Source organism: Cyprinus carpio, unplaced genomic scaffold (genome assembly GCF_018340385.1).
Source record: "Cyprinus carpio isolate SPL01 unplaced genomic scaffold, ASM1834038v1 S000006646, whole genome shotgun sequence".
Classification (NCBI taxonomy): Eukaryota; Metazoa; Chordata; class Actinopteri; order Cypriniformes; family Cyprinidae; genus Cyprinus; species Cyprinus carpio.
The window spans coordinates 1,042,633-1,068,965 of NW_024879272.1; the positions used below are offsets into that span (position 1 = coordinate 1,042,633).

Genomic DNA, 26,333 nt, shown 5'->3' on the forward strand with positions numbered 1-26,333 from the left:
ATCTGAGCGAGAGCAGAGCCAATTCATAAAAGAACAATGTATATTTAAAAGCACACGTCCAGTTTTGTGTGAGTGAAGGAAATCCACTTGCGATGGAGAGATTTGTGCTCATGCATTACATGGATCACGTAACATTATGCACTCTCGACATTTGTCATTAAGATCACGCTATAGAAACAGCCTAAAATTAAGTGTAAAGAAGAGAAAAAAGCGTCCCTAGGCAGCTGTCTACACATGTGAGTATCCGCCACTGCCAGATACAGTTAGACATTTACTAAAAACAAGCCTATCACAACATATCTGAGGGGGGGGGGGGTGCAACCCCTGCCCACGACGTAGACACACCCCTGGTGCTCTGAGAGTGTTTATAGTGCTGTGAGTTTAACACTTCATGACTGAGAGCAGAACAGAACACAATCTTCATCATCACACAAGACACAACAACAACAATGAACAACATCATCATCCTCATCTGGACTCTCACACTGTTTGCTCAAGGTTTGTGTAGTATAAAAATTAACAAAGATTATACATACTTTGAAGTGTAAAATATTAAACATTTACAGTTTTTAATTATTTTTCATTGTTCTTTCTTTCAGAGTGTAGAGGACAGTACACTGTAACTCAGAGTCCATCATTAATAACAGCAGCTCAAGGACAAGAAGTCAGAATAAACTGTAAAACCAGCAGTAGTGTGTGTGGTAGTAATAACTTACACTGGTACTTAAAGAAACCTGGAGAAGCTCCTAAACTCCTCATATATGATGCAACAAACCGTTACACTGGAACTCCATCTAGATTCAGTGGCAGTGGATCTAACAGTGATTTCACTCTCACCATCAGTGGAGTCCAGACTGAAGATACAGGAGATTATTACTGTCAGAGTGTACACTGTTCTAGTAGTGTTGTGTTCACACAGTGATAAAGAGTCGTACAAAAACCTCCGTCAGTCAGAGTCACAGTGACTGCACTGATACAGCTGAGAGACACTGCAGCTGCTGATGAGAGGATCACAAACAACACAATGACTTCAAGTAACACATTTTCCAGAAATTATGACATACAGACATTTAAATGAACTGTATTTATTTATTTACCTACATTAAGATTTGAATATCAGATTCATCTGCTCTAGTCTGATCTGCATGAGGACTAAATGTCTGGAACAATGTGCTCTAGACAGAAAAGTCAAAGGTTGAGCAGTTTGCTGAAACTTAAATGGAAATTTCAACAGGATAATGACATTTATCATTCAAGAGGAATGATTGAGAAGAATGAAATGAAGGGTTTTAATGACGGTCAGAGTCCAGATCTCAGTTCAGTTGAAATGTTGTTGAAGTACTTGAAGAGTTAAATCAAAATATCCACCCCAGAATCAACCCAAAACATTTAAAGAATGAAGAAATGTGTGTGCGCACATGCGCGTGTGTATGTTTAATTACAGTGGTAACACTTTATAATAACTTTCGTTAATAAATAATTAACAAACATTATATAATGTTTAGCTAAACATTACTTAATATATATTCACATATAGAAATATGAGATAATGTGCTTGTAAATGTTAACTAATTAACTTATTAAACATTACCAAATGATTAACAGATCATTATTTAATGTAAATTGAAATGCTTACAAATGTCATCAAACTTTCAATTCATATGATCATGCATAAAAAATAAAAAATAAAAAAATAAAAAATCTTCAAAATATTTTGACAAATGATTTACAAATATTAAAAGCTTCAGTGATAAATCATTAACAAACATTATATAATGCTTAGCGGATCATAAGTTAATGTTTACAAATGTCATGAAACTTTAAATGCGTTTTAAAAATCTACAAATGATTTAAATTGAAATTATACAACAATTACAAGATTACTTGTTAATGTACATTTGAAAGCTTACAAATGTCATTAAACTTCAGTTCACATATTAGCTAATGCTCTTTATTACATTTACAAATATTGTGAAAATATAGCTTAATTAAACTTTTAAGCACTTCACAAATTATTCATGTTAATATATTCATTAACTCATTATCAGTCTGTAAAGTTCATATATTTGGTCTTTGTTTGTTGTGTACACTTCCTATTTGCACATCTTAAATGATTTATTAATTATTTATTAATGTTTTTGCAGTGCCAGTAAACCAATCTAAAGTGGAAACTATTCATCAATTGTAAATGTTTATAAACATTTACTAATCATTATTACCTTTATGAACAGTCATTTTTGTGACAAAAAGTGTTCTTAATGAGCAGAATTCAACCTATTTTAACATCTTTAAAAATCATTTATTAATCATTTGTTCAAGATTTTTGCAGTACCCAATCTAAGTTGAGTTTAATCATTATTTGTAAATGTTTATAAACATACAATTTTTTTATTAATTTTTTTCTCTATTGGCACTGGACTTTATCTACTGTAACAATGTTTGTGCAAAGTGTGGTTAGTTAAGTTTAGATTAATGTTTGGTAAAGACATAACAAACACTGTAAGTTGGGTGCAAAGCATGTTTTTATCACCTCAACACTAATATTAGTATACTATTGTGAATTGTTTAACAGAATATTCCTTGAATCATACATCAACAGGAGGGAAAAAAAATTCAAGAATATACTTCATTTTTCATTTATCAAAACAATGCAATATAAACAGATTGAATCGCGTTGCCTTATACTAATCAAATTGACCCCTGTACACTGCTGACCTCTTACCAACCCTTAAACCTGAGCCTAACTCTATCCGTATCACACCTCAATAACAGAACAAGTGTTGTGCATTAACACAAGCTTTTAATCATTGTGTAACATCTGGTTAAATCATTTGTAGATTTTCAAGATGTGCATGATTATATGAATTAAAAGTTGAATAACATTTGTAAGCATTTTAATTTGCAAGAAATTTTAATTATAAGGTAATGATTAATACTTTTAATCATAAAAACTAACAAGCACATTATTTCACTTGAGTTGTACACATCTACATACAATAAAGGAAAAACTAGAACAAATAGCAATGTAGCCAGTTTAAAGGGTTAGTTCACCCCAAAATTAAAATTCAGTCATTAATTACTCACCCTCATGTTGTTCCAAACCCGTAAGACCTTTGTTCATCTTCAAACACAAATTAAGATGTTTCTGATGAAATCTGAGATCTCTCTGACCCTCCATAGACAGCAACACAACTGAAACATTCCCAGGTCCAGAAACACAGTAAGGACATCAATAAAACAGTCCATGTGACATCAGTGGTTCACTTCAGTTTTGTGAAGCTATGAGAATACTTTTTGTGAGCAAAGAAAACAAAAATAATTTTATTCCTGTCAATATTATCCCTGTCAATCAAACTGAACAGACTCCATTCAGTCACTTCTGCTGTCTGGACATGATGCGTTCTATTCGACCCACAGAAGGATTTAGATTCTTACCAGTGATAATTCTGACAGGCATTCTTGATTTAGTCTTAGTTTTTATGTTGAGACGAAAATGTTTAATAGTCTTAGTCACATTTTAGTCATTTGAGTCTTTCATAGTAAATATCCATTAATACTCAACGAAAAGTCATTGCATTCTTGTTAACTTTTAGTCATTACTTTTAGTCAAACTGCAGCTACCAACATTTATTTTGGTAGCCATTTTATATGTAGTCTTCAAACAAAAATAGTCATTAATTCTTCTATCTTTAGACCCAATCAGTTAAGCTTATGAGAAATCTGAATCAAGAATTGAATTTGGAAAAATTGGAATAAATGACGACAATTTTCATTTTTTGGTAGAGATACAAATTAAACAAATTTTTCAGACACAGTAGGTTTACTTAACAAGTATACATTCATTTAACATATTTTGTTTGTTATAACATTAATGACATTAATGAGTGTAATGGAGTTGAGGCAGAAGACAAAGTAGAATCCATATGCAGGGTTTATTAAACAGTTCCACAAATCCAAACTCAGTGTCAGCAAAGGCAAGCTGTGAAGTCATACACAAGGAGGCAGTCCGAAAAGGCAAACAGGCAAAAGTGTAATCCAAAAGAGTAGTCAAGAGAAACAGGAAAACAGGTCATACACAGGAGAACTAGACAATGAAACAAACGCTTGGTAAGGCAGGGTAAACAGACGGATAGGTACTTAATTAGGAACACTGTCCCTTTGAAAACAGAAGGTATGCATGTAATTCTGACAAACGTTCAGTTTTTACCCACCTGTTTACGTTCACTTAATCCATAACCAACTGTATTTACGTGCGATACTCTACACGATAGACATTTGGACTGCTGTGTGTGTATTTGAGCTCTGAGAACTGATCGAGTGCTGTATGAGAACTGAAGAAGTGGAGCGTGTGTGAGAGAGAGCACTTCTATCAACGCGATTCCTCCTATCCCACCTTCACTAAGACCTCGTTTACACTGCAGATCTTGATGCCCAATTCTGATTTGTTGCCTATATCCGATTTTTTTGGCTGTCCGTTTACACATGCTTTTAATTGTGACTCATATCCTATTCATGTGTTTACACTTGCCATACCATCTGAAACATCGTGCATGCGTTGTTGTCATTTACCGCCTGCACATGTGCTTCCTCCTGAGAATAATGTGACCTGTGCTGACAAAACTAACAACAAAAAAAAAAAAAAAAAAAAAAACTGTATATCATTAATCAGGATATTCCTTGAATCATACATCAACAGGAGAAAACAAATCTTTTTTTCAAGAAAATGCATGTTCATTTATCAAAACAATATAATATAAAAAGTTTGAACAGTGTTCCCTTAGTAATCAAACTGACCCCAGTACACTTCCTTAACCAACCCTTAAACCTACCCATACCACCAAACCTGTCCCTAACCTTACCCACATTACACCTCAAGTGTTGTACCTTCATACACGCTTTTAATCATTGCATAACATCTGTTAAAATCATTTGAAGATTTTTAAGAAGTGCATGATCACATGAATTAAACGTTTCATGACATTTGTAAGCATATTAACTTACAGTACAGGTCAAAAGTTTGGAAACATTACTATTTTTAATGTTTTTGAAAGAAGTCTCTTCTGCTCATCAAACCTGCATTTATTTGATCAAAAATACAGAAAAAAACAGTAATATTGTGAGATATTATTACAACTTAAAATAATAGTTTTCTATTTGAATATACTTTAAAAAAATAATTTATTCTTGTGATGCAAAGCTGAATTTTCAGCATCATTACTCCAGCCTTCAGTGTCACATGTAACATCCAGTCTATCACATGATCATTTAGAAATCATTCTAATATTCTGATTTATTATGAGTGTTGGAAACAGTTCTGCTGTCTAATATATTTGATGAATAAAAGGTTAAAAAGAACCTTTCACTTTTTATCAATTTAACACATCCTTGCTGAATAAAAGTATTGATTTTATTTAAAAAAAAAAGAAAGAAAAAAAAATTCCTGACCCCAAATTACTGACTAGTAGTGCATATTGTTATTACAAAATATTTATATTTAAAAAACATAGCTTCTTTTTTTTTATATATATATATATACTTTTTATTCATCAAAGTATCCTAAAAAAGTATCACATGTTCTGAAAAAATATTAAGCAGCAGAACTGTTTCCAACTTTGATAATGAATCATCATATTAGAATGATTTCTAAAGGATCATGTGATAATGATCCAAAAAATTCAGCTTTGCATCACAGAAATAAATGATAAATTAAAGTAAAATAAATTTAAAAACAATTATTTTAAATTGTAATAATATATCACAATATTAATTTTTTTTTTCTGTATTTTTGATCAAATAAATGCAGGCTTGATGAGCAGAAGAAACTTCTTTCAAAAACATTAATAATAGTAATGTTTCCAAACTTTTGACCTGTACTGTACATGAAATAATGGTCTGTTAATCATTAGATAATGCTTAATAGGTGCATTAGTAAACATTAACAAGCATGTTATCTCATATTTCTAGCTATGTGAATACATAATAACTAATGATATGTTAAACATTATAATAATGTCTGTTAATGATTTATTAATGAAAGTTATTAAAAAGTGTTACCAAAGAGGAATTATATTTAACTGGAAGGACAGAACTAAAATATGTATCACTCACTGCTTCAATCATTTAAACACTTAAGAAATTAACTGCCACAAAAGATAAGTCGTCCTCCTCTGGAGTCCCCTTCTAAAGTTCTTTGACAGATGAAGCTGGCAAAACTTATTACTGCATACAACCAAATGTACGAATAATACAGATGTTTAGTGACTTGCACTTAAGATGTTAAATAATTATGTATCATGTTTGTCATCTGCAGATCTACATGTAAATCTGTTTGTTGGTCTTGCTCTCATGTCTTGTATATTTCTATACCTCTATGTCATGATCATGTTTTGGTGTTTGTTATATGTACACAGATCTATTTGCAGATCTGTCTGCTTGCCCCATGTGTATTGTGTTCTTTAGTCTTTTAGTAATAAAAATAAATAAATCCAGCAAATTGATTCAATTGGCAGCAATCTTGGAGGCAGCCATTTTCTTAATACTGTATATTTGTAAATGAAAACATCAGTGTCTCATAATATTGAGTGTACAACAGTCGTTAATCTTTGTTGGAAACTAGAAGTGATTTTATGCTCTGTTGACATACAGTAACTAGAGCCGCTGAATGCAGTATCTTATGAGTCTCTATGGTGGCGGCCATATTTAGATCACATGACCAGCAGAATATTACTCACCTTTATGTCAGTAAATCCTCTGTTATCAGACACTGCTGGCTGCAGAATAACTCGGGGGGAGATACACCTGTGAAGAGGATCTTTTTAGAGTGACTTCTGTGAGATGCTGCATTCATGCTGATAGTGTTCAGTATAAACTGTAATAAGAATCAGTGAAATATCCACAGGTTTGGTGTTCTTTTAAAGATTAAACATTTAAACAATTTAGTTATCACACAATGATTCAAAATTTGTTTCTAAACATATAAAAATAATAGAATAAATAACAATATAACAGAGTTTATTAGCAGCTCAAGCTATCATAAAAATCTACTGATACCTACTTGATACCTACTTGATACCTACTGCTCTGCTGATCTGGAGTTCCTGATTATCAAGTGCAGGCCATTCTATCTACCACGTGAGTTTACTTGCATTATTGCTGCTGCAGTTTATGTACCTCCGGATGCTAATGCTAACGTGGCTATGAAAGAACTTTGTACTGCTATTAGCAAGTTACAAACCCTGCACCCGGATGGAGCCTTTATTGTTGCTGGGGACTTTAATCACTGCACTTTAAGATCTGTTCTCCCTAAATTTCACCAAAATGTCTCCTGCACTACAAGGGGACATAAAACATTGGACCACGTTTATACTAATGTGACAGATGCCTACAAAGTCACACCCCTCCCCCACCTGGGTCAGTCTGACCACCTCTCTTTGTTCCTGCTCCCCATGTATACCCCAGTCATCAAATGTGTGAAACCTACAATAAGGACTGTTAAAATCTGGCTGGAAGGTGCTGACTCCACTCTCCAACATCAATTCCAGCACACAGACTGGAGTGAGTTTGCTGCCCAGGCCACCACAGACTCTCAAATTAACATTGACATTTACACCAACTCTGTCTTGGAGCACATCAACAGATGTGTGGGCAGAGTGACCACACACAAAAAAATAAAAATTTTCCCCAATCAGAAGCCCTGGATGAACAGAGAGGTTCGCCTCCTGCTCAAAGCAAGAGATGCAGCCTTCAGGTCTGGAGACCGGGAGGCTTACAGCGCAGCCAGAGCCAACCTGAGGAAGGGTATCTGCCAGGCCAAACTCGCACATAAACAGAGGATTGAAGAACACTTCAATTCTTCAGACCCCCGGCGTATGTGGCAAGGCATACAATCTATCACAGACTACAAACCACCTAACACTGTGCCCCCCTCCAGCACTGCCTCCCTCCCTGACGAGCTCAATCACTTTTATGCTCGTTTTGATAAAAATAATAAGGAGATCTCACTCAAAGCTGAGCATCAATCCAGTGAACTGCCCCTCACACTCTCCACCTCAGCTGTTTACTCCACTCTGTGTAAGGTGAATGCACGGAAGGCAGCTGGACCTGACGGAATACCTGGTAGTGTGCTTAAAGCCTGTGCGGATCAGCTGGCTGAGGTCTTCAAAGACATTTTCAATCTGTCCCCTGGCCCAAACACCTGTCCCCACTATCTTCAAAACCTCCACCATCGTACCAGTACCGAAACACTCCACTGCCTCGGTACCTAACGACTTCCGTCCCGTTGCACTCACCCCCATCATTGCCAAGTGCTTTGAAAGGCTGATTGCATCCCACTTAAAATCCTGTCTCCCTGCTACACTAGACCCATTTCAATTTGCTTATCGCTGCAATAGATCAACAGAGGACGCCATCTCAACGGCACTTCACTCTGCCCTCACCCACCTGGACAGTCAAAACACACATGTGAGAATGCTGTTCATTGATTTCAGTTCTGCATTTAATACTGTAATCCCTCCCAAGCTGATCTCCAAGCTCAGCCAGCTTGGAATCAGCACATCCATCTGCAACTGGATTCTTGACTTTTTGACTAACAGACCTCAGTCTGTTAAATTAGATAATCTCTCCTCCTCCATCATCACCCTGAACACCGGCGTGCCACAGGGCTGCGTACTGAGCCCTCTCCTGTACTCCCTATTCACCCATGACTGCGTTCCTGTTTATGGCTCCAACACCATAATCAAATTTGCAGATGACACCACGGTGGTAGGTCTGATCAAGGACGACGATGAGTCAGCCTACAGGGATGAGGTGCAGCACCTAGCTGTGTGGTGTGCCACCAACAATCTGGAATTAAACACCCAGAAGACAAAGGAGATCATTGTGGACTTCAGGCGGGCTAGGAGTCATGAACACACACCCATCTACATCAACGGAGCTGTAGTGGAGCGTGTGTCAAGTTTCAAGTTCCTTGGCATCCACATATCTGATGACCTCACCTGGTCCCATAACACCTCCACCCTGGTCAAAAAGGCACAGCAGCGCCTTTACTTCTTACGGAGCCTTAAGAAAGTTCACCTGAGTCCCAGGATCCTTGTGGAATTCTACCGCTGTACCATTGAGAGCATACTCACAAACTGCATCTCAGTGTGGTACAGCAATTGCTCCGCATCTGACCGCAAAGCACTCCAGCGAGTGGTGAAAACTGCTCAACGGATCACCGGCACCCAGTTAACTTCCATTGAGAACATCTATCAGAAGCGCTGTCTGGGCAGGGCAAGAAACATCATCAAGGATGCCTCTCACCATAACCACGGACTTTTCACTCTCCTTCCATCCGGTAGACGTTACAGGAGCCTACGCTCTCGGACTAGTAGGCTCAGGAAGAGCTTCTTCCCCGAGGCCGTGACCCTTCTGAACGCCACACCACCATGAACCTGCGGCACCTACTGTACTTTATTACTGCACTGGTCAAAGTACTTTACATACATGTATTTGCACTACTCATATTTTGCACATACTGCACACTGTTCTAGTTATCGCACTGTAAACTAGTTGTTACTGTACAAAGCACAGTAAACTATTCTATAAAAATATAATTGCACTACTGTTTTTGCATATAATTCATTTTAACAATACTTTTGCACACTCATCCAACTGTATTTATTACCACTGTTCTCACGATGCTGCTGTTCATAATGTGTATATATAATCCTACATTGCTCTGTTCATAATGTACATGCAATCCTACACTGCATTCCTATTTATATTCTGTATATACTCTGCTCAATACTTTATATAGCAACCCCACTGTACATTCTGTAAATCATAGCTTCACTTATTTTGCACTTTTTATGTATATAAAACACTATATTCTTGCACTTCTGGTTAGATGCTAACTGCATTTCATTAGCTCTGTACTTGTACTCTGCATAATGACAATAAAGTTGAATCTAATCTAATCTAATCTAATCTGTTGTAAATCCTGCCCACTTCTTTGCATCGTCAGCACATGCTTCAGTGCTCTGAGAGTGTTTATAGTGCTGTGCTGTGTTTGTAGTGCTAACATATACTATGTATTATAATATGTAACAAAATGTTTGCATTTGCCTTGCTATACTTACATGAATCCTATAAATTTATCTTTCAGGCTCCAGCGGACAGAACACAGTTACTCAAACTCCTGCAGTTCAAACAACTGAACTAGGAAAGACTGTAGTGATGAGATGCACCGCCAGCACTCCTTTAACAGGCTGCAGTCCACCATGTCTGTCCTGGTACTTACAGAAACCTGAAGAAGCTCCTAAACTCCTCATATATCAGACATCAAGCCGTTACACTGGAACTCCATCTAGATTCAGTGGCAGTGGATCTAACAGTGATTTCACTCTCACCATCAGTGGAGTCCAGACTGAAAATACAGGAGATTATTACTGTATGAGTGTACACTGTCCTATTAGCTGTGTGTTCACACAGTGATAAAGAGTCGTACAAAAACCTCCATCAGTCAGAGTCACAGTGACTGCACTGATACAGCTGAGAGACACTGCAGCTGCTCTACAACACAATCACACACAACACTAATAACACAATATCATTACAACAGAAATATTATATTCCTGAAGAAAACAAGTCAGTGTTTTAATCTGATCATCATGTTTTAGGTGTAATATATAATTCCTGTCAATCAAACTGAACAGACTGCATTCAGTCACTTCTGCTGTCTTTTAAGAAATATGCTTAAGACAAGCATAATTTAAGTGAAGTCTATTTACTTAAAACACTTATTTTACTCTTACTTAAATTATATTTTATGTTTACTTTGTGTAAGAAAATAGCTATATTACTCAGCTTTTAGTGGGTTTAAAGTATCAGTTCTTTATAACCATGTGAAGGCCTGCTGTAATTTATTTTAAATATTTACACAATGAACTTCAGTTGGCTTTTCAAAAGACATTTTCAACATTTTAATATACTTCATGAAGCATATTAATTCACTACTATTGAAGTATACTATAGCTATGCGCTATATGCTATAAGAGCATTCTTGTATAAACTTAAAATGTTTATTAATATTACTTATTTATGTTTTTGTTGTTGTTGTTGTTGTTGTTGGTTTGTTTGTTTGTTTGTTTTCTCTTGTGTGGGTGTTATTAGCCTATCTCTATATATTCATTTATGTCCTATGTGTCTGCAATCCATGGGGCAAGAAGTCCGTTATGTCTTGTGTACTGGACTGTGAAGTTAAGTGTATTTGTGGTGTATGTTATTGTGGGGCAGAAGATGAATTTCTACATGTGTGGACAATAAAGATTTTCAATGTTCATGTATTATTATAAAAAAAAAATAAAAAAAATAAACTATGATTAAGCATTATAATAAGCATACTTTTAATATTGTATTAAAATAAAATAAATATAAATTATATAAACATAACATTATAGTACATATATGCAAAACTGGTTAATTTTATATCAATTATTTTTCCCTTTCACAGGTCCTGTGATAAAGCAGTCTTTAAATACTACAGTGTCTGAATTACAAGCCCTCAGCTGCTGAAAATACAAGTCATACTCAAAGAAGTGACAATCCACTTGAAGATGAAAATGTGACATTTATACTCTTCTGTTTCTTTGTTTGGTTCAGTCATTTGTAGGCTTCAGCTTGTAAATATGCTGTTCACTTCTGCATTTTGTATTTCAGTAACTTGTTTTGATGCTTACATATTCAATGATGTTATATTGATAGTGTTATTTTCAGTAATACAGGTAATGAATGAATGAAATGTTCTACAAATGGATAAAAAAAGGTCTGCCATAGCATTTCACTGATCTTTCATTTATTATGTATTTTAGTCAAGATATTATATATGCTGCTGTACTTTTTTAATGTACTCTAGCATTTTATGTTTGTTTAATCATTTATATTGAATGATTTTTGGACCAATTTGAATACTGAAAAATTAAATGTTTTTGTTACTTTAAACATTATTGAATCACATTAAATTGAATTATTAAAACAATATTCAGTCCACCTTCATACTTGGTGGCCTTAACTACTATGTACTTACATGAAAAAGAAATAATAATATATATATATATATATATATATATATATATATATATATATATATATATATATATATATATATATGAAGAAATACAGTTTAATACAATGTAATATAGTAAAATATATTGTAAACAGCTTAAACTTGATCTTAAACATATTTTGAGATATGCTTAATATATTTATTGTTTCAAAATAAATTTAATATGAGTTAAGTATAACATAATTTAAATACACTACTGTAAGTATGTTCAAAAAAGCACAATTTAAATATATTTCCTTTGCACCTGGGCTGCAGGACTACAGCAGAAGTGAAACTGGTGTGTTTCAGTTCAGATCATGTAACCAATCAAACAGTGACTCTGGGAGTGTGGGCTGAAAATCCCATTTGCATTGTCAGGGTGGAGTGATTGTGATCCTCTCAGAATAGAGCAGCTCTGTCTCCAGAGACCATGTTCAAACCCCAAGAGCTTTATTTGACTAGATTTACTGCTACCTGGACAAACACTACATGCATCTTCATCTGTTAGTTGAATGATGTTGTCAGACACAAATGGAGTTTGTTGAGAAGCTTTATTGAATGTTGCAGCAAACACAGCAGATTGAAAGATCAGCCAGTGCTTTGACACTAGAGCTCTCTTTCAGTATTGAGTTTGTAAATGACTACAGTTGCAGCACTAGACTCATGTGAATCCTGCCTGACACAGGACACTCAGATACGCTCATCTTCAGGAGAGAGCAGCGCTCACTGGAGAAACATCAGCACTGCGAGCGACTAACAGCGACTCTTGTGGAACGAGGCCTCATGAGGAGCTCCATCATGTGTTACTCTGCAGACGTACAGCTCTCCCGCTTCCCAGCGTGCTTTGCTGAGGGTCAGGACACTACTGCGGCTGTAGCCGCCGTCCTGCTCGCTCTCTGCGCTGGTCACAACCCCCTCGGTGACCTCTGAGCCGTCCAGTGTCCAGCTCACCAGCGCCCCCTGTGGAGAGTAAGAGCTGAGCAGGCAGAGCAGTGCGGCTGAGTCTCCAGAGATCTGCAGAGAAGAGGGCGGCAGCAGAGACACTGAGGGCTTCACTGTGGGACCAGCTGCAGGAGACAAACACAACACATTCACAAACACAGAGAAAACACACTGCAGCTCCAGCACTCTTCTGCCCTGCAGCATTCACAGCATTTCAACAGGACTTTCAGCAGCAGACATGAGGAGTGCAGTCAAAATCACAACAATCTCATCATTCGCATCTTTCAACATCACTACAGCTGATATATACACAATATACAAACTAAATACAATCACTACATACATTTAAACGAAACCTCATAAAATGAAATGATGTACATGAATGCTGACACTGTACAGAGACACTGAATGCTTTAATTCCAGTATAGCCTCAGATCTCACCATAAAGTTCTTACATTGTCTTACTTGAACCTAAAATGTTCTTACACTATTAAATATATTTTTTACACTTTTCAAAATGTAAAAGTTTCAAGCTGCTATTTTATCACTATATCTCACACCAAATGCAAATTATTTTATAATAATAATAATAATAATAATAATAAATAACAGTTGAATCAACTTTTCTAAACATTCACATATTTAGAATTTTGTATGTTTTTGAAGCACAACATGAACAAAAGAGATTCAAAATCATTGACTGAACTACAAAAAGTAACTTTATTTACATTCTGATTTAGTTTTTCCATGTATAATATATATAATAAAATATTAACTGAACAGTGAACAGTGTAAACATTAATGAAAATAAATCAGTAAATAAAACTGATAAAACTCAAAGTGAGACACATTATGGAAATGTGTTTGGACAATATTTGTTTACTGAGTATATAATTCAGATATTTTAAAGCTCTAAATGTCACGATATAATAAATAAAACATTAAAATCTATACATTTTAATAATTTTTTAACCAAGACAGTTAAAAGAGACAGACTTACCGAGCACCAGTTTAGTTCCTCCACCGAATGTGTAACACAGTGATACAATCTCATGAAACACTCGTACAAAAACCTCTATTCCACTCGAGTGAACACAAACTCCAGCAGAGAGAGAAACACTTCAACACTCAGACATTCAGTTTAAAAAATACTTTTCAAAAAGTAATAACAAAGACAAAGTATTTTCAAAATGTTTGTTATTAACTGAAAAATAATTTAGTTATTTTCATAATCAGTTGAAGAGTTTATTAATCTAATTTACAATAGACATGATTCACTTTGACTTTAAATCCTATATGTCTCTATCAATCTCTAGCTGTGTGCTGATTTTGAACTTTCTAAAGAAATATACAGTAATTGATGAACTGTGACCTCTGAGGTGACATTTGACCTCTTTTATCATGATGATGTTGTTTCTCATAAAGATACTTCTGTTCTTCATATGCAACTCAATCATAATATCAAACCTGCATCTTCAGACAAAAGAATCAAGACACAGTTGTTCATATATACTGTAAATATATACTGTACAGGCTGGTTATGAATCCTCAGCTCTAACTGGAGCACAAGAACAACAAAACCTCACATGAACAAGCTGTAATCTATCACCATCCCATTTGTGCCCAGATTTTTCTGAATGGTTTCATGCATATAGTCATGTAAATAGTGTCCTATGTGAACATGTTCTGCATTTATTTTCCCCAGGTTTTAGATTGTTTTCTTGAAAATCATATTTGAATGTGTGGTAACTATAGTTGCCGGTGGGCAAATATGTTGTATTCACCCCTTCAGTGTCAAATTTGAATATGAGGAGAGCATTTGGCATCAAACTCAAAATAACTGCTTTTAACAGATCAATCTTTATTCATAAACAAATTTATCATGCATAAAAGTCAAAGAACATTTAACTAAAACACAAAAAAGGCTGCATCAAGCTTATAATCTCTTAGATATGATAACACAACAAATCCATTTTTCTTAAAATGGTGGAACATAGTTCTGAACAAAGTGCAGCCATTAAGTTGCCTCAACAGGGTCTTGTGTATCAAAAAGTTAAATGATGAATAAATAAAACTAAACAGAATAAAGAAAATATTACATCTGTATAATAAAAAAGGTAAAAACCTAAAAGAAACTGTTTGGTTACCAACATTCAGCAAAATATCATATTTTTGCTCAACAGAAGAAAGAAACTCATTTGTTTGCAACTTGAGGGAAACTAAATGATGACACAGTTAACATACAAGTATTAACATAAATTTACAAGTAGGTTTATAAATGGGAGTAGGTTTATAAATGGGGTAAACATATTTGCGTGCTATTCTTTGTGATGTAAATATGTAAAATATCACTTATTTTATGAATAGGCACATATTGTTCAGGTCAAATGGATTAACCCTGAGAAAGTCCTTGATATTCATGAAATTAATGATATTCTTTTAAAAATATATGCTTTTTATATACAGCAATTTTTATTTGTAGGCTACACCAATGATTGTTTGTTTGTTTGTTTGTTTACTTATTATTGATCATGCAGGTATTTTCATTCTAAGAGGTGTGTTAGCTAAATGAAAATAAATAAAAATAAATAGAATGAAGAAAATATACATCTATATATTAAAAAAGGTATACCTGAAAGAAAATTACGCACTTTTTTTAGGCCCATAGTATTCAGTGGCTGACTGTAATAGGTGATTTCAATGTCCTCTATCAATCTCATAGCTGTGTGCTGAGTTTTGGAACTTTCTAAAGAAATATACAGTAATTGATGAACTGTGACCTCTGAGGTGACATTTGACCTCTTTTATCATGATGAGTTGTTTCTCATAAAGATACTTCTGTTCTTCATATGCAACTCAATCCATAATATCAAACCTGCATCTTCAGACAAAAGGAATCAAGACCACAGTTGTTCATATATACTGTAAATATATACTGTACAGGCTGGTTATGAATCCTCAGCTTCTAACTGGAAGCACAAGAACAACAAAACCTCACATGAAACAAGCTGTAATCTATCACCATCCCATTTTGGCCCAGATTTTTCTGAATGGTTTCATTGCATATAGTCATGTAAAAACTAGTGTCCCTATGTCTGAACATGTTCTGCATTTATTTTCCCCAGGTTTTTAGATTGTTTTCTTGAAAAATCATATTGAATGTGTGGGTAACTATAGTTGCCGGTGGGCAAATATGTTGTATTTCACCCCTTCAGTGTCAAATTGGAATATGAGGAGGAGAACATTTGGCATCAAACTCAAAATAACTGCTTTTAACAGATCAATCTTTATTCATAAACAAATTTATCATGCATAAAAGTCAAAGAACATTTGATGCAAACCCAAAAAAGGCTGCATCAAGCTTATAATCTCTTAGATATGATAACACAACAAATCCATTTTTCTTAAAATGGTGGAACATAGTTCTGAACAAAGTGCAGCCATTAAGTTGCCTCAACAGGGTCTTGTGTATCAAAAAGTTAAATGATGAATAAATAAAACTAAACAGAATAAAGAAAATATTACATCTGTATAATAAAAAAGGTAAACCTAAAAGAAACTGTTTGGTTACCAACATTCAGCAAAATATCATATTTTTGCTCAACAGAAGAAAGAAACTCATTTGTTTGCAACTTGAGGGAAACTAAATGATGACACAGTTTCCATTTTTGGGTGAACTTTCCCTTACATAAGCAGTGAAGGTACAAGTAGTTTTATAAATTTACATAAACATATTTGCGTGCTATTCTTTGTGATGTAAATATGTAAAATATCACTTATTTTATGAATAGGCACATATTGTTCAGGTCAAATGGATTAACCCTGAGAAAGTCCTTGATATTCATGAAATTAATGATATTCTTTTAAAAATATATGCTTTTTATATACAGCAATTTTTATTTGTAGGCTACACCAATGATGTTTGTTTGTTTGTTGTTTACTTATTATTGATCATGCAGGTATTTTCATTCTAAGAGGTGTGTTAGCTAAATGAAAATAAATAAAAATAAATAGAATGAAGAAAATATTACATCTATATATTAAAAAAGGTATACCTGAAAGAAAATTACGCACTTTTTTTAGGCCCATAGTATTCAGTGGCTGACTGTAATAGGTGATTTCATATAATATTGTAAATGTAAAGATCACATAACATCATGCATTCTCGACATTTGTCATTAAAATCACGCTATAGAAACAGCCTAAAATTAAGTGTAAAGAAGAGAAAAAAAAGCATCCCTAGGCAGCTGCCTACACATGCCAGGATCCGCCACTGACAGATGCAGTTAAACATTTACTAAAAACAAGCCTATCACAAGATATCTGGGGGGGGGGGGGATTTCAAGGGGTGCCGGTGCCACCCCTGCCCACGACGTAGACACACCCCTGGTGCTCTGAGAGTGTTTATAGTGCTGTGAGTTTAACACTTCATGACTGAGAGCAGAACAGAACACAATCTTCATCATCACACAAGACACAACAACAACAATGAACAACATCATCATCCTCATCTGGACTCTCACACTGTTTGCTCAAGGTTTGTGTAGTACAATTTTAACAAAGATTATACATACTTTTACGTGTAAAATATTAAACATTTTCAGTTTTTCATTAATTTTCATTGTTGTTCTTTCTTTCAGAGTGTAGAGGACAGTACACTGTAACTCAGAGTCCATCATTAATAACAGCAGCTCAAGGACAAGAAGTCAGAATAAACTGTAAAACCAGCAGTAGAGTGTATGGTGGTGATGAGTTACACTGGTACTTACAGAAACCTGGAGAAACTCCTAAACTCCTCATATATGTGACATCAAGACGTTACACTGGAACTCCATCTAGATTCAGTGGCAGTGGATCTAACAGTGATTTCACTCTCACCATCAGTGGAGTCCAGACTGAAGATACAGGAGATTATTACTGTCTGAGTTACCACAATGATCCAGCGTTCACACAGTGATAAAGAGTCGTACAAAAACCTCCGTCAGTCAGAGTCACAGTGACTGCACTGATACAGCTGAGAGACACTGCAGCTGCTGATGAGAGGATCACAAACAACACAATGACTTCAAGTAACAAATTTTCCAGAGATTATGACATACAGACATTAAAATGAACAGTATTTATTTATTTACCTACATTAAGATTTGAATATCAGATTCATCTGCTCTAGTCTGATCTGCATGAGGACTAAATGTCTGGAACAATGTGCTCTGGACAGAAAAGTCAAAGGTTGAGCAGTTTTCTGAAACTTAAATGGAAATTTCAACAGGATAATGACATTTATCATTCAAGAGGAATGACTGAGAAGAATGAAATGAGGGTTTTAATGACCGTCAGAGTCCAGATCTCAGTTCAGTTGAAATGTTGTTGAGGGACTTGAAGAGTTAAAACCAAAATGTCCACCCCAGAATCAACCCAAAACATTTAAAGAATTTAAAAAATAGAATGAAAACTAAACCTTTGTGTGTGTGTGTGTGCGTGTGTGTGTTTAATTACCGTGGTAACACTTTATAATAGCTTTCATTAATATATAATTAACAAACATTATATAATGTTTAGCTAATCATTACTTAATATATATTCACATATAAAGATATGAGTCAATGTGCTTGTTAATGTGAACTAATTATCTTATTAAACATTACCAAATGATTAACAGATCATTAATGTAAATTGAAATGCTTACAAATGTCATCAAACTTTCAATTCATATGATCACGCATTTATAAATATATATATATTGTTAATGTACTTTTAAATGCTTACAAATGTAATTAAACTTCAGTTCACATATAAGCTAATGCTCTTTTCTACATTTACCAATGGTGTGAAAGTATAGCTTAATTATTCATTTTAAGCACTTCACAAATTGTTCATGTTAATATATACATTAACTCATAATCACAGTCTGTTAAGGTCATATATTTGATCTTGGCTTGTTGTGTACACTTCCTATTTGCACATCTTACATAATTTATTAATTATTTGTTAATGTTTTTTGCAGTACCCAATAAGTTGAGACTATTCATCATTTGTAAATGTTTATAAACATGTACTAATCATTAGTACCTTCATGAGCAGTCATTTTTGTGACAAAAAGTGTTCTTAATGAGCAGAATTCACCCTATTATCACATCTTTACAAATGATTTATTAATCATTTGTTCAAGATTTTGCAGTACCCAATCTAAAGTTGAGACTATTCATCATTTGCAAAACATGTTTTTATCACCTCAACACTTGTATTAGTATACTATTGTGAATCGTTAAACAGAATATTCCTTGAATCATACATCAACAGGAGAAAACAAATCTATTTTTCAAGAAAATACATGTTCATTTTCCAAAACAATGTAATATAAACAGATTGAACCGTGTTCCCTTAGTAATCAAACTGACTCCTGTACACTTCCTTAACCAACCCTTAAACCTACCCATACCACCAAACCTGTCCCTAACCTTACCCACATTACACCTCAAGTGTTGCACCTTCATAAACGCTTTAAATCATTGCATAACATCTGTTAAAATCATTTGAAGATGTTTTAAGAAGTGATTGATCACATGAATTGAACGTTTAATGACATTTGTAAGTGTAGTGATATTTGCTTTCGCCAAGGAGGCAAAATAGTGTAGCGATGTGTACTCGCGCCACCAATGACGTTATGATGTTTGGATCACGTGTCACTTAAGGTGTGGTTATGAGTACATCACATAAGAAAGATTGGTGGGATCTCTAACTTGTAGAACCTCTTCTGTATCATCAACACAAGGAAGACACAAGTGTAATAAAATAGATTTAACAGAATAAAATATTTAACAAAAGATAGACAAGAGTAATCAACAACTACTAAATTAATACCATAAATGAAATGGGAATAAAGTGCATAAGATGCATAAAATGCAAGTGATAATGTTGGGTGTTGCAATTTCAGAGCTACGTTATCTGGACGTTCTTCAAAAAAAAAAGGTGAAGAACCTTATTATGCATCAAACAAATACATGAAAGATTTGCTATAAACTGCAATCAGATATATAATATCTAATGTAAATTAGAAAAATCATATACTGATAATATCTAACAATGCCAAGGTCTCTGGAAGAGGTTTGGATAAGTGATATTTACGTTCTCTGTGGACGAGTGAGCAGTCCGGTAGCGGTGACTTCCTCCACTGGTTTTGCTGTGGGGAAAGGAGCAGGAATCTGTTTCAACAGCCTTGAACATGAAGCGCTGTAGGATGCTGATCTCCTGGAGCAACAAAGGGTCCTAAAATCTGGAACATGCAGATGTGGCCCTGGAGTAGGTGTAGAAGGTCCTTAGCCTGGAACATGCAAGCAAAGGTACCTTGGAGTAAAGGTTTGCTCGCCGGAGCTGAACCTTGTTGCAGATGTCTGTGTGTCTTCTGCCTCTCTGGGCTAGAGACTCAGAACTTGGTCGATCTGCTTTGTCTCTCTAGGCTGGAGACTCAGGACGTCATGCATCTGTTGTTGTCTCGCTGGACGAAGACTCTAAATGAAGTCTAAACGTAGATTGTCTCTTTCCTCACAGGCTGGAGGCTCAGAACATGGTTGTATCTGTTGCTGCCTCAAAGCTGGAGACTTAGGCCTTGGCATCTGTTATTGCCTCTTCCCTCACGGGCCCAAGGCTCAGAATGTTGGTGATCTGTTGCAGTCTCACCTTCATATGACGGAGACTCAGAACCGAGGTTGATCTGCTATCGTCTCACCCATGCAGGCCGGAGACTCAGAACTTGCTCTGTTAGTGTCTTTACCTTGACAGGACTCAGACAAACATGATAGGAAAAGATTGAACTGTCATGCATGCATTCATTCATCCATTAACAGCTGAGATGTGTAAGATGTTGCACTATGCATCGCTGTCACTGAGAATACTTATTTCTCTGAATAAGTATAAGATGTGTGTGTTGTAGTTTGCATCAGTTTAAGGTTTGAGAACATTGTTATAAATGGATTTGGATGGAACTCTGTGATCTCTCTTTGTTTCACCCACTGCTGCTGCATCCTGAGGTCCAAAGGAATTTTTATGGTGGTCACAGGCCAAAACCTGAGGAATCAGTCTGTTGGTGGGTGAAGGGCAGAAACTGCATTTTGACCAACGGGAAGTCCTGTCCTTCCCGGGCTTTGTACCAAAGGTCTTCTTCTTGGCCTCTAAGAGGTGTCTGGCTGTTGTCCTGGCATCTTTATCTGACGGCGTTGGACAGTTTGCTTATGTTCGTCTACCAAGACCTAATCAAAATGTAGCAAACCTTTGTCAACTAGAGTGGTCAGAGAGGGGCCCCACCATAAACTGGGCCCTGAATGTGCTGTCCACTGCATAAGCATATTAACTTGTATGAAATAATGGTCTGTTAATCATTAGATAATGTTTAATAAGTGCATTAGTAAAAATTAACAAGCATTTTATCTCATATTTCTAGCTATGTAAATATATAATAACTAATGATCTGTTAAACATTATATAATGTCTGTTAACGATTTATTAATGAAAGTTATTAAAAAGTGTTACCAAAGAGGAATTATATTTAACTGGAAGGACAGAACTAAAATATGTATCACTCACTGCTTCAATCATTTAAACACTTAAGAAATTAACTGATAAGTCGTCCTCCTCTGGAGTCCCCTTCTAAAGTTCTTTGACAGATGAAGCTGGCAAAACTTATTACTGCACACAACCAAATGTACGAATAAAACAGATGTTTAGTGACTTGCGCTTAAGATGTTAAATAGTTATGAATCATGTTTGTCATCTGCAGATCTACATGTAAATCTGTCTGTTGGTGTCGCTCTCATGTCTAGTATATTTCTATACCTCTATGTCATGATCATGTTTTGGTGTTTGACCAGCTGAATATTACTTACATTTATCTCAGTAAATCCCCTTTTATCAGACACTGCTGGCTGCAGAATAACTCGGGGGGGAGATACACCTGTGAAGAGGATCTTTTTAGTGAGACTTCTGTGAGATCCTGCATTCATGCTGATAGTGTCAGTATAAACTGTAATAAGAATCAGTGAAATATCCACAAAAATGACTTGGTGTTCTTTTAAAGATTAAACATTTAAACCATTTAGTTATCACACAATGATTCAAAATTTGTTTCTAAACTATTATACTTGTGAGAATGTAAAGTTTTTGGTTATATAACAGTGTTTATGAGTTTGTTATCAGCTCAAGCTGTTGTAAATCCTGCCCACTTCTTTGCATCGTCAGCACATGCTTCAGTGCTCTGAGAGTGTTTATAGTGCTGTGAGTTTAACACTCCATGACTGAGAGCAGAACAGAACACAATCTTCATCATCACACAAGACACAACAACAACAATGAACAACATCATCATCCTCATCTGGACATTGCTCTGCTGTATAAAGGGTATTTGGATAAATTAATTGGATTGTAATGAAGTTGGCTTACATATACTATATATTATAATATGGAACAAACTGTTTGTATTTGCCTTGCTATACATACATGAATCCTATAAATTTCTCTTTCAGGCTCCAGCGGACAGATCACAGTTACTCAAACTCCTGCAGTTCAAACAACTGAACTAGGAAAGACTGTAGTGATGAGATGCACCGCCAGCACTCCTTTAACAGGCTGCAGCCCAACACCATGTCTGTCCTGGTACTTACAGAAACCTGGAGAAGCTCCTAAACTCCTCATATATCGTGCAACAAGCCATTACACTGGAACTCCATCTAGATTCAGTGGCAGTGGATCTGGCAGTGATTTCTCTCTCACCATCAGTGGAGTCCAGACTGAAGATACAGGAGATTATTACTGTCAGACTGCACACTATATCAGTAGTAGCTGGGTGTTCACACAGTGATAAAGAGTCGTACAAAAACCTCCGTCAGTCAGAGTCACAGTGACTGCACTGATACAGCTGAGAGACACTGCAGCTGCTCTACAACACAATCACACACAACACTAATAACACAATATCATTAGAACAGAAATATTATATTCCTGAAGAAAACAAGTCTGTGTTTTAATATGATCATCATGTTTTAGGTGTAATATATGATTGCTGTCAATCAAACTGAACAGACTGCATTCAGTCACTTCTGCTGTCTTTTAAGAAATATGCTTAAGATAAGCATACTTTAAGCAAAGTCTATTTACATAAAACACTTATTTTACTCTTACTTAAATTATATTTTATGTTTACTTTGTGTAAGAAAATAGCTAAATACCTCATCTTTTAGTGGGTTTAAAGAATCAGTTTTTTATAACCATGTGAAGGCCTGCTGCAATTTATTTTAAAAATTTATGCAATTAACGTGCTTCAGTTTGCTTTTCAAAAGTAAGACATTTTTTTTAACATTTTAATATACTTTATGAAGCATATTAATTCACTACTATTGAAGTATACTATAGCTATGTGATATATGCTATAAGTGCATTCTTGTATAAACTTAAAATGTTTATTAATATATATATATATATATATATATATATATATATATATATATATATATATATATATATATATATTTTTTCCTTGTGTGTCTGTGTTATTAGCTCTATATATTAATTTTATGTCCTATGTGTCTGCAATCCATGGGGCAATCTCAAAAAATTATCATATGTACTGGACTGTGAAGTTAAGTGTACAGGTCCTTCTCAAAAAATTAGCATATTGTGAAAAAGTTCATTATTTTCCATAATGTAATGATAAAAATTAAACTTTCATATATTTTAGATTCATTGCACACCAACTGAAATATTTCAGCTCTTTTATTGTTTTAATACTGATGATTATGGCATAGAGCTCATGAAAACCCAAAATTCCTATCTCAAAAAATTAGCATATCATGAAAAGGTTCTCTAAACGAGCTATTAACCTAATCATCTGAATCAACTAATTAACTCTAAACACCCTGCAAAAGATTCCTGAGGCTTTTAAAAACTCCCAGCCTGGTTCATTACTCAAAACCGCAATCATGGGTAAGACTGCCGACCTGACTGCTGTCCAGAAGGCCATCATTGACACCCTCAAGCGAGAGGGTAAGACACAGAAAGAAATTTCTGAACGAATAGGCTGTTCCCAGAGTGCTGTATCAAGGCACCTCAGTGGGAAGTCTGTGGGAAGGAAAAAGTGTGGCAAAAAACGCTGCACAACGAGAAGAGGTGACCGGACCCTAAGGAAGATTATGGAGAAGGACCGATTCCAGACCTTGGGGGACCTGCGGAAGCAGTGGACTGAGTCTGGAGTAGAAACATCCAGAGCCACCGTGCACAGGCGTGTGCTTTTGAACCAGAAACAGCGGCAGAAGCGCCTGACCTGGGCTACAGAGAAGCAGCACTGGACTGTTGCTCAGTGGTCCAAAAGTACTTTTTTCGGATGAAAGCAAATTTTGCATGTTATTCGGAAATCAAGGTGCCAGAGTCTGGAGGAAGACTGGGGAGAAGGAAATGCCAAAATGCCTGAAGTCCAGTGTCAAGTACCCACAGTCAGTGATGGTCTGGGGTGCCATGTCAGCTGCTGGTGTTGGTCCACTGTGTTTTATCAAGGGCAGGGTCAATGCAGCTAGCTATCAGGAGATTTTGGAGCACTTCATGCTTCCATCTGCTGAAAAGCTTTATGGAGATGAAGATTTCGTTTTTCAGCACGACCTGGCACCTGCTCACAGTGCCACAACCACTGGTAAAATGGTTTACTGACCATGGTATTACTGTGCTCAATTGGCCTGCCAACTCTCCTGACCTGAACCCCATAGAGAATCTGTGGGATATTGTGAAGAGAAAGTTGAGAGACGCAAGACCCAACACTCTGGATGAGCTTAAGGCCGCTATCGAAGCATCCTGGGCCTCCATAACACCTCAGCAGTGCCACAGGCTGATTGCCTCCATGCCACGCCGCATTGAAGCAGTCATTTCTGCAAAAGGATTCCCGACCAAGTATTGAGTGCATAACTGAACATAATTATTTGAAGGTTGACTTTTTTTGTATTAAAAAACACTTTTCTTTTATTGGTCGGATGAAATATGCTAATTTTTTGAGATAGGAATTTTGGGTTTTTCATGAGCTGTATGCCAAAATCATCAGTATTAAAACAATAAAAGACCTGAAATATTTCAGTTGGTGTGCAATGAATCTAAAAATATATGAAAGTTTAATTTTTATCATTACATTATGGAAAATAATGAACTTTTTCACAATATGCTAATTTTTTGAGAAGGACCTGTATTTGTGGTGTATGTTATTGTGGGGCAGAAGATGAATTTCTACATGTGTGGACAAAAAAAAAAGTCAACTATGATTAAGCATTATAATAAGCATACTTTTTTATATATATATTGTAGTTAAATAAATATAAATTATATAAACATAAAATTATAAAACATATATTCAAATATGGATGCAAAACTGTTAATCATTGGTTAATTTTATAAATTATTTGTCCCTTTCACAGGTCCTGTTATAAAGCAGTCTTTAAATTCTACAGTGTCTGAATTGCAAGCATTCAGCTGCTGAAAATGCAAGTACTTATAATAGCATACAAACAGAATAAATAGAATACATACTCAAAGAAGTGACAATCCACTTGAAGATGAAAATGTGACATTTAAACTCGTTTTCTTTTTTTTTTTTTTTGATTGGTTCAGTCATTCACAGGTTTAAGTTTGTAAATATGCTGTTCACTTCTGCATTTAGTTTTTTAGTAAATTATTTTTCTTAAGAAAATAGTTTTGATGCTTATATTCAGTGACGTTATATTCTGACAGGATTATGGATCTGTCTGTGAATGTTTTGCCCCTGTGACCCAGTTTCTGTCTCCCGTGGTTTGTTAGTTTGATTCCAGGTGTGTCTAGTTTCTTCCCCATGTGTTCCATGTCCCCGTTAATTTAGTCATTCCATACACCTGTGTTTCCCCTATTATCCTGCCTTTATAAGCCCCAGTCCTTTCAGTTCAGTTTTTGTTGGGTCAACCAGTAATGTATGTGTGTCTTCTCCTGTTTTCCATGTTGGATTTACCCAGTTTTGGATTAATAAAGACTTTTCCGACTCTTCTTGGCTCTGAGTTCCTTCTGGCAGTGTAGTGTGACACATTCATAGTGTTATTTTCAGTAATACAGGTAATGAATGAACTGTTCTACAAATGGATAAAAGAGCTCTGCCATAGCATTTCACTGATCTTTCATATATTATGTGTTTTAGTAAATATATTATGGGCTGCGGTTGTTTTTTTTTTTTTTTTAAATGTACTCTAGCATTTATGTTTGTTTAATCATTTATTTTAAATTATTTTTGGACCTTTTATACCATTTTGAATACTGAAAA

At 35.2% G+C, this 26,333-nt stretch overlaps 1 long non-coding RNA gene and 3 gene segments (V, D, J or C); 3 read left to right on the forward strand and 1 right to left on the reverse strand.

Moving 5' to 3' along the window:
- The first annotated feature begins 335 nt into the window (after positions 1-335).
- On the forward strand, positions 336-952 carry LOC122144336. The segment is given in 2 exon segments: positions 336-498; positions 600-952. Coding segments are annotated over 2 exon segments (372 nt in total).
- Positions 953-12,618: 11,666 nt separating this feature from the next.
- LOC122144338 lies at positions 12,619-14,372 on the reverse strand. The gene is made up of 2 exons (XR_006159660.1): positions 14,025-14,372; positions 12,619-13,149 (listed from the first exon to the last, which is right to left on the reverse strand). It is a non-coding gene; the product is annotated as an uncharacterized LOC122144338 (long non-coding RNA).
- A 3,026-nt stretch (positions 14,373-17,398) lies between these two features.
- Positions 17,399-18,518, forward strand: LOC109057225. The segment is given in 2 exon segments: positions 17,399-17,561; positions 17,665-18,518. Coding segments are annotated over 2 exon segments (366 nt in total).
- A 3,766-nt stretch (positions 18,519-22,284) lies between these two features.
- On the forward strand, positions 22,285-22,936 carry LOC122144332. The segment is given in 2 exon segments: positions 22,285-22,414; positions 22,540-22,936. Coding segments are annotated over 2 exon segments (384 nt in total).
- Positions 22,937-26,333: the final 3,397 nt, after the last annotated feature.